At 42.6% G+C, this 10,342-nt stretch overlaps 1 protein-coding gene across 1 annotated transcript; it reads left to right on the plus strand.

The window, feature by feature from the left end:
• Positions 1–4,649: 4,649 nt before the first annotated feature.
• CTLA4 (cytotoxic T-lymphocyte associated protein 4) lies at positions 4,650–10,056 on the plus strand. Its single transcript, NM_001290862.1, is given in 4 exon segments — positions 4,650–4,752; positions 7,479–7,826; positions 8,608–8,717; positions 9,952–10,056. Coding segments are annotated over 4 exon segments (666 nt in total).
• The last annotated feature ends 286 nt before the right edge of the window (positions 10,057–10,342 follow it).

A 10,342-nucleotide genomic window follows, 5' to 3' on the forward strand; every position in this document is an offset into this window, starting at 1 on the left:
GTTCAGTCGCTCAGTCGTGTCCGACTCTTTGTGACCCCATGAATCGCAGCATGCCACCAATAAATATTATAAAGCAATTATCCTCCAATTGAAAATAAAAAAGAATTTATAAGAATAGTACTATGAGCACACCGGTATAGTCTTTACCTTAGATTCTCCAGTTGTTAACATTTTGTCATTGCTGTCTTATTAATATTATTCTGTCTACTAATACAAACATATACATATATCTTTGCTGAACCATTTGAGAGTTATTTGCCAACTTTATCCCTAAATATTTAAGCAAATATCACTCCAAAACAAAGATGTTTCCCTATATAACCCCAATAAGACAATACTTGGCAAATTTAAAATTAATGCAATTTTATCATCAGCTATAGTCTATATTCCAAATTTGTTCAAGTATCTCAATAATACACTTTATAGTTGATTTTTTCAATTAAGGCTTGCACATTGGATTTTGTTGTCATGCCTCCTTAATTGCATTTAATCTACAACAGTTTTTTCACTTTGTTTATTTTTTAATCTTTCATAATATTAACATATTTGAGGAATCAAAGGCCAGTTTTGAAGGCCAATTGCTTTGCAGAATGCTCCCACTATAAATTTTTCTAGTTGTTTTTTCATAATTTGGTTCAGTTTAAGCAATTTTGGCAGTAATACTACAAAGGTGTGTTCTTCTTAGTGTATTGCATCTGGACATGATGTCAGAATGGCCCATCATAGATGATCTTCAGTTTGATCACTTGGTTAAAGCAGTATCTGTTAGATTTATTGATTATTTTCTCTCTTTGTAAATATCAAGTCATCTACCAGATGATAAATGTGAACATATATTTTTCACCAACATTCTTTCATGCAGTTGCTTTTACAGCTGTTATTTGACAGAAATAGTTTCATAAAAGTGTATTTATGGGACTTGGTAAGAGTCCTTTACAAGTTTCTACTGTGATTCTCGTCTCTTTTTATGTTAAACTGTTTTCATTGATTTATCTATTAAAATAGTCATAATGTGTTCATCATGTGCCTTGGGCCTGTGGAATTTTAACCTGTGGCTTCATAGCTGACTAAGTTAATATCTTTAGCTCAGCTCCTTCTCCTGAGCTCTAGATCCACACGGCAATTGCTTTTGAGTACCTTCATCTTACCATCTATGGATATCTTAAACTCAACATGCCTGAATGAAATTCACCATCATCACTTTCTGGTCTGCTTTTCTTATATTTTCTATTCCAATGAATTACACTTCTGTTTTCTCAGTGACTCTGTAATTCAGATGGTAAAAAATCTGCCTGCAATGCAGGAGACATGGGTTTGATCCCTCGGTTGGGAAGATTCCCTGGAGGAGGGCATGGCAACCCACTCCAGTATTCTCGCCTAGAGAATCCCCATGGACGGAGGAGCCTGGCAGGCTACAGTCCATGGGGTGGCAAAGAGTCAGACATGACTGAGTGACTAAGCACAGCACACGTTTACTGAATAGCCAGCCACCATAATAGGTCTTTAACATACCTGACATACATTATCTCATTTAATCCTTGCCATAGCATTGAGGCTATTTTCTGAAAGTCATAGCCCCAGATTGACAGGTAGCAAGTCATTGTACTAGAATTCAAACCCAGCTCTCTTTGACTTTAAATCCTTTGCTTTAGTATAGTGATTAACAGCATCATCTGGCTTCAAATCCTGACTCTCCTACCAATGACAGGGGATTGGATAAGTCTCCTTAATCCTAGAAAATTTCATGGACAGACCATGGGGTTGCAAAGGCTAAGACACGACCAAGCGACTTTTACTTCACACTCCTTAACTCTCAGTGCTTTGGTTTTCTCCTTTATAAATTGGGAAAGCCAGTAATCCCTGCCTGGTAGGGTTGTTTTGAGACTTGAATGTGATAAAACTTGACAAACATTTGGACAATTCCTGGCAGCACCAAGTCATAAATCCGGTGTTATCTCAAACGTCGCTGCTTGGGATTCATCTCCTTAGGGAACCACATCACCACTGCTGCCATTGCCTTAGTTTAGACCAGGAGATGGCAAACAATGTCTTGTGGATCAAATCCAACTTCCTCCTATTTTTGTAAATTTTGTTTTTCATTGAGGTATGATGGACATTAAAAAAAATATTTTATTGGAACACAGCTATGCCCATTCATTTATGAGTTCTTTGTGGTTGCTTAAACCTTACAACAAGAAAGTTGAGTAGTGGCAACAGAGACCATTTTGTGTGGCCTGTGAAGCCCATTTGACCCTCTATAGAAAAAGCTTGCCAATACCTGGTTGCCTGGGTGTTACAATAGTGTCCTTCTGGGTTTTCCTGGTTATATCTTATTCCTCGCTGAACTCATCTTACCCATCCATCCTCCTGTGTTGGGGGAATTTCCTTAAATATGAACTTAATCATGCCTATTTGCTCCTTATGGTGCATTGAAGACTAAGAACCTAGTCTTCTACCTACCAGTGATTCCCATACTCATCTTGTTCTCTGGCTGTAATGAATATTAATACTTTGTGCTCTTTCCAGCCTGGCATGGGCTGTTCCTTTTGTTTGAATATCTGTCTCTTGCCCCTTGTCCTTAACAGTAAGTTCAGGGCTTACTTCCTCTGAGAAGTCCTTTCTGACTTCCACAGGCTGAACCAATGGCTTCTGCTCCTCTGTGGCAATACTTCAATTCCAGCCCTTAATTCCCAATTTCCCGATCACGGGTTTAATCATCTGCCTTGTGACTGCCTTGGCTTCCTCTCAAGATTAGGATCATACATTTTTCACTTTTGTATCTCCAGTGCCCAGACTGGGATCTGACCCTTGATAAGTGACCATTAGGTTGGTATCGCCTGCTGGCATTTTAGCTGTGGTTTGAGGGCTTATGTAAGGAGTTTGTGGAGGATAGAAAAGAGCCAGTCAGGAGAGATTTCTGGGAGGAGGTGATGTTACCTCCTGGAGGATGAGGAGGAGGATAAAACAAAGAAATGGGAGGAAGAAGCCAGGAGGAACAGTTTCGGCAAAGGTGATAAAACTTGAAAGAGGTGTGCTGGAGAGAGAACAATCAGAGGAAAGGGGCACGTGAGGGAATGCTGCAAGACAGGCTAAGATGAGACGCATCAGGCCTGTATTCCACAGAGCGCCCTCCGCAGGGCTGAGGAGCCTGGCCACGCGAAACCACAGAGGACTGCAGGAGGCCAACACCACACCGTCCGCTGTGGGTCAGTCTTCCAGAAGTCCTTTAAGGCGCTATGTTTTTGTCTGCTCATCATTCAATTCTATTTGCACACAATTTCTGGCATCTCAAAGCCTCTCAATAAATGTTTCTTTCATCATTGAAATACATGAAAACTCCTCAGTTTTAAGAGTGATATAGTCCCCAATGCTTAGCATTTTCTTAGAGGATGAACATTTGTTTTCTTTACAGCTTTCATAAATTTAAGCACTTTAGTCATATTTAACCTCAGTCCCTCATTTTCTGCTTGAGAAGTTCCCATTAGAGGAAAAAAAAAAAAAAAAACTATCCTCTGATGGAAGGTTCGAATATCTTAGATCATTGACTTTTTCTGGACCTTATCCAACTCTGTTTTGTCTTTGTGGAGTTAGATCTCTTAAGAATGCATGAATTTTTTTCTTAATCTTCAAAACTAGAGGCAGATCAATTTATTTCTTGTGATTTGGATATTTTCTCTTAACAGAATGCTAAATGGAGCTAGGAGAAATAAACTCTGCTTTGCAAAGCATGCCAAGGATGGTGTCTCACAGGTGGAAAGCTTTTATGAATGGTGTCCAGACTCATTTGGGAGGCTTCCCTGGTAGCTTAGTTGGTAAAGAATCTGCCTGCAGTGCAGGAGATTCCTGAGTCTCTGGAAGACTCAGGAAGATCTCCTCGAGAAGGGATAGGCTACCCACTCCAGTGTTCTTGGGCTTCGCTGGTGGCTCAGACCGTAAAGAATCCATCTGTAATGGATTCCATCTGTAATCCAGCTGTAAAACAAAACAAGACTTGGGTTTGATTCCTGGGTTGGGAAGATCCCCTGGAGGAGGGCATGGCAAAACTTCCAGTATTCTTGCCTGGAGAATTCCCATGGACAGAGGAGCCTGGTGGGCTACAGTCCATGGGGTCGGAAAGAGCTGGACACAACTGAGCAACTAAGAACAGCACAACAGACTCATTCTGTCTTTAACACAAGGGCTCAGAGGGCCAGCAGCTTAAGCAGTTCTGGGGGTGTCAATGAAATAAACTGGGTGGCAAAAGATGCCTAGACGATCGGATAAGACTGGGACTTAGGGGGACTCCTGCGCTCCAGGAAATTCTCCAAGTCTCCACTTATCCTCAAAGTGAACAAGAAGCTTCAGTTTCAAGTTGAGTGCATTTTCCATCCATGGATTGGCTTGTTTTGTTCAGTTTTACTTTGAGTGTTTGAGGTTATCTCTTCGACGTAGCAGCTAAACCCACGTCTTCCTTTCTCGTAAAACCAAAACAAAAAGGCTAGAAATTCATGTGCCTTCTGTGTGTGCACATGTGTAGTATATACCTGGGATCAAAGCCAGCTATATAAAGTCCTTGATTCTGTGTGGGTTCAAACACATTTCAAAGCTTCAGGATCCTGAAAGTTTTTGCTCTGCTTCCTGAAGACCTGAACAACTGCTCCCATAAAGCCATGGCTTGCTCTGGAGTCCAGAGTCATGGGACTTGGCGGACGTCTAGGACCTGGCCCTGCACTACCCTATTTTTTCTTCTCTTCATTCCTGTTTTCTCTAAAGGTGAGTGAGGCTTTTGGAGCATGAAGGTGGAGGAGGTGTTTCTCCCACTGGGTTTCATTTCTTTTCTCAGTCAAGGGCAGAGATTTACAGCAAAGCCAGAAACTAAAGGTGAGACTCCAGTCTCCTGGTTTGGGCAGCTCTGTATTCCAAGGCAGGCAAGGGACAGCTGGAAGGAGCAAACCAGCAGAGACACAGCTAGTAACAGCTTACTGGGCATGGAGTGTAAGCTTAATGAGTACATGTGAGTTGGTCTGGCAGACAGGAGAAATTTCAGACACTTCTATAAGACTGGAAGAAAATACTGTAAAGGTAAGTGATGTAAGAAAGAAGAGAGACCATCCTAAATCCATCTGGGCTTGAAATAAGGGTTAGCTCAAGGTTTCCTTTTTAAAAAACATTGATTGAAGCAAATTATGAGATGTTTCTTTCCTATCAATTCAAAGTTTTAAGGTCTTCTGATTCATTTTTATAAACAAATGAGCCTGCTTGTTTAACATTGCGGCCTTCTTTACTCAATGCAAGGTTTTAAGATCCACTTAGTCAACTCTATAAACTAGTTAGCTAGTAATTATTTTTAAAATGAAGCAATTTGAAGTAGTAAAACAAAAAAAAAAGGGGGGGGAAGAAAGAATGAAAGAAATAAAAAACGAAAGAATAAAGGAACGAACAAAAGAAAGGGCCGTTGGTCTGTTTGGCATAAGATACTTAATTGTTGCCTGACTTATCTCTGAACTTTAGGGGCAGGTTCCCCAGTTTTCAGCTGAAATAAAGCCCTTTAAAGGCTGATACTAGGTTTGTTACATGGTGTACAATGGTGATCTTTTCTAACAAATTTCTGCCTTCTAGCCCTCTAGACCTCTGATGAAAAACTATGTGGTTTGTACAAAATAGGGGCTCAAAAAATATTTGTTTATTTAATTTTTCCTGTATAAGAAATATTCACACATATTTTCTTATTTTACATGTTTTAAATATGCAAAGGTTAAATGCCCAGAGAAACAATCAAATTTACTTTTAAGAAAATTTCTCAACCTGTATCTGGGATCCGCTCCTAGTGGATATTGGAAAATGAAGTGTGACCAGATTTAGTGGTGATAATTGGAAGCTTGCCTTGGGGGAGGGCAGGAAACTTGGTCTCCTTTAGGTTTAGAGTCAACACAACAAATGGGCAGCATACAATGATGCACAAAAAAATACTTTAATACAGGGCAGAATTTAAGTACTATGGTGGAGTTGTAATAGTACAGAGGGTGCTCGGAGGGCATCTCTGGTAGACAGAAATGAGGGCTGAGAAAGAAAACTGTTGTCTAGACAACCAGGGTTGCTGCATTAACCATGGCAATGGCTGCTGCCATATTATTGTCTCTTCTGGGTGTCCATACAGGTGCTTGGGGGAAAGACTAGTGTTTTCAGTATAAAGGAAGAGGTGTCCTGGAAACTCAGACTGGAGTGGTAGGTTAGGATCAGGTTATAGAGACAGTGAGTGTTATTTACTTTGATTTTGCAGTTGATGGCTCAGTGGTCAAAGAATCCGCCAGCCAATGCAGGAGACATGGGTTTGGTCCCCGGGTCAGGAAGACCCAGGAGGAAAGTTTTTTTGCCATTTCCTGGAGGAGGAAATGGCAACCTACTCCAGTATTCTTGCCTGGGAAATCCTATGGCTAGAGGAGCCCAAAGGACTACAGTGTGCGTGGTCGCAAAGAGTCAGACATGACTCAGCAAAAACAACCAAGTGTATAAGGCATGAAAAGGTTTGAAGAGAATGAGTTACACGGTTCCATCCAAGTTTAGAGTGTCACTTGTATGATGGGTGGACTAGAAAGGGGCTGAGTTACTTATAGGAAGGTAATTTGTCACAAAGCCATCATTTTTTATATGATGTGAGTCCTTTTGTATGGAAAGCTGGTCTCCCTTCTCCTGTAGAAGCTAGAAGACAAAGGACAGAGGAATACAAGGTGTTCAAATGAAGGAGAGAGGGTGGAGGAAGGGGTGATGGCAGTGGCAGGGGAAGCCCATAGAAGTGAATGGCAGGGTTGCCTCAGCCTACAGAGGAAGCGACCCGGTGCCCTCCCTCTGCGGCTTCCTCCATCAAGCAGCATCCTTCCCTCTGTGGTAATAACGCAGGGAAGTGGGGTGGCCAGCACGTTAGTCAAGGCTCGGCTCCCTGTGGGCAATCGAGATCCAGGGCCAGGTCAAAGTAAGCAGAGGTAATTAAGGTGTACTTTGAGAGGTAAGGCAAGATTCTCTACCTCAGCCTCCAAAATTTCCCCTACTGCTCTATTATAACTTTAGAATACCAGAGTTGGGAGGCACTGTGATGTCATCTGAGATAAACCCCTCTTTTGCATGGGAGGGAAAATGAAGGCTATGAGGGAGGCGCAGCTTTCCCCAAACCATGTATTTCATGGTAGAGCCAGCCCTTTTGTTTGTCACATCAGTGTTCTCACTGCCACAACCAACTGCCTTCCAAAAACTGTTTTCCAGTAAGGAAGCACCTTTATGGAAGAGAAGCCAGAAGGCAGCAAGAGATGGAGGGGGCATTGGGGTGGATGGAAGAGGGGAGGGGTGGGGAGGGTGATGGGTTTGTTGATGGGGGGAGAGAAGGGTTGACAGGTGAAGTTGGACGGGGCCATCAGAGATCAACTTCACCCTGCCCAAGGGTTTGCCTGGACCTGGTGGTGGGTGAGCTTGAGTTCATTGATTTCCCTTTGGTTTTCCCACATTAGGGATGAATGTGACCCAGCCTCCAGTGGTGCTGGCTAGCAGCCGGGGTGTTGCCAGCTTCTCATGTGAATATGAGTCTTCAGGCAAAGCTGACGAGGTCCGAGTGACAGTGCTGCGGGAGGCAGGCAGCCAGGTGACCGAAGTCTGTGCTGGGACCTACATGGTGGAGGATGAGCTAACCTTCCTGGATGATTCCACTTGCATTGGCACCTCCAGAGGAAACAAAGTGAACCTCACCATCCAAGGGCTGAGGGCCATGGACACTGGGCTCTACGTCTGCAAAGTGGAGCTCATGTACCCGCCGCCCTACTACGTGGGCATTGGCAATGGAACCCAGATTTACGTCATTGGTGAGCGTCACTGACCGACACTTTTTGCACTGCTGTCTCTTCTTTGCCATGCAAACAAATTGGCCCCTTGATTTTGGGTCCTTCATGTTTAGGATTGTGGGAATTCTCTTTAAGAGTTTTCTGGCACAGACATAGAGAACAAATATATGGACACCAAGAGGGGAAAGAGGCGGGTGGTAGGATGAATTGGGAGATTGAGATCGACATATAAACTCTGTGGATATTATGTATAAAATAGACAACTAATGAGAACCTACTGTATAGCTTGGGGAACTCCACTCAGTGCTCTGTGGTGACCAAAATGGGAAGGAAATTAAAAAAAAAAAAAGGGATATATGTATACATAGCGCTGATTCACTTTGCTCTACAGTTGAAACTAGCACAACATTGTAAAGCAACTCTACTCCAACAAAAATTAATGAAAAAAAGACTTCTCTGGCATAAGTAGTCTAAGCAGTCTAAGTAGTCCTGCTTAGTATGGATGGTGAGACAACAGCATTCTGACTATAAAATGAGTCGAGGAAGGTGTTTTTCCTCCCAGCAGGTAGGGGCACTCATTCTGGAGTGATGGCCGGCATGAAATTTGGCCTTGGCCTTTGATCTGAAATTCCCAGCCAAGTAGCCCCAAGAGACAGACTTATCTGGGGGCCAGCGATTCTATTTACGGGTGGACATCAAGGTTTGGCAGCTTGAACTGATTCCTTTTCTCACCAGTCGGGGGAGTAAGGCACTAGAATTTAGAAAGCATCTCAGGGAAGCTCTGCTTTGTTCTCTGTTGCAGATCCAGAACCATGCCCGGATTCTGATTTTCTCCTCTGGATCCTGGCAGCAGTTAGTTCAGGGTTGTTTTTCTACAGCTTCCTCATCACAGCTGTTTCTTTGAGCAAAATGGTGAGTGCAATGCGGGCAATGCACCATCCTTGGTCTGGATGCCTTTGGTGATGATAAATGACCAAGGGACACTATTGAGTCGATGGTGTAGATGAAGCAATAAATGAAGAAGAGCAAGGACAGTGGTAAAGAACACACTAGAACCCTTGGCACTGGCCTTTGAGGTTTCAGGATGACTAATATTTTAGATGAGTGTGTTTGACATTGAATGTTTGTGTGCTTTTGCACAAGGTTTCAGTTTGAGTAACTGTGTGAATAACACAGGGCAGCTGTTTTGCTCTTTATCTCCATGACAATTGTACTTGAGTTATCATAACCCTGAAACCTGAAATGAGGTTGGGCAAAATGTTGCTGGAGAAGATCACCTGGGTGGTTAGTGTCCCTCACTTCACCTGGAAGCCATCTCTCTGTGCCCTCCTTGTCTAAGCTGTAGGTGTCCACGTAACCCCTGCCCAGGGCTCCCTGTTACCCAGTCTGCTTGCCTGACAAGCCTGACCCTCCTTTCCAGCACAGTAGAAGAGAACCCAGTTTTTATTTACTGCAGTTGTTGTAGAAGAGACAGAGGTATGGAATCAGTGCTCCCGTCACCGTTTCTCTCCGATAGTCACTTTCAGCCTCCTTTGCCTATGGCTGGCTTTGCCATCACAAACCTTCCCCTTCCCTCCCTGTTTCCCTCCCTCACCTCCACATTCTATTCCCAGATCCTCTATAATCTGTTCTGTGGCAGTAGCTTCTTTCTACCTCATTTGCTACAAACTGCCATGCAGACTAGTAGATTAGACTTCAGTTTACTGAGGTGATAAAAACTGGAAATCAGTGTGGACAGAGAAAAAAACGAATCAAAAGTATATGAGGAGTAGAGATGAGGAACACAGCTCTCAAAGAGAATAATTGAAGTTTATTATCTTATCAAGCTCATCGCCTGACAAACAAGATCCAGTCAATTATCATAGGTATTTTGGAAGTTCTTTCTAAAGCTTTTTCAGAGTTTCTTCCTCCTGTCTCCCTGTCAGGGAAAATGATTTCTATTTTATGTCAATAGCACAGGGTTTTTTTACACAAAATGAATTTTAATAGCTGAATCAAGAAAATCTCCTGAGGCTTATAATTTTGCATGTTGTGAACATCCATTTTTCAGTGGGGTAGGGACCCAATATTTGTCGAATCCTATTACAGTTAGAAGTGGCTTCTGTATTCCTCAGTGCTAATGATTGTTTCTTTTTATGTTTGGCAGCTAAAGAAAAGAAGCCCTCTTACTACAGGGGTCTATGTGAAAATGCCCCCAACAGAGCCAGAATGTGAAAAGCAATTTCAGCCTTATTTTATTCCCATCAATTGAGAGACCATACTGAAGAGAAAGGACTATTTTCTAATTTGTAAGAGCTGAGGCAATTCTAACTTTTTGCTATCCAGCTATTTTTGTTTGTTTGTGTTTTGGGGGGGATTCATCTCTGACATAAAGCAGGATGCAGAACCCCAATTCAGCGTACTACAATTTAAAGGAAAGGAGCATAAGAACAGAGCCAGGCTGGCCCTGTCACATCTGATCCAGTTTTAGAAGAAGCATCACGTGAGAGCGTTATGGGGAAGCAGCATTACGACGTAGGATAAGGGACAAAAGTTAG

Source organism: Bubalus bubalis, chromosome 2 (genome assembly GCF_019923935.1).
Source record: "Bubalus bubalis isolate 160015118507 breed Murrah chromosome 2, NDDB_SH_1, whole genome shotgun sequence".
NCBI classification, from domain to species: domain Eukaryota; kingdom Metazoa; phylum Chordata; class Mammalia; order Artiodactyla; family Bovidae; genus Bubalus; species Bubalus bubalis.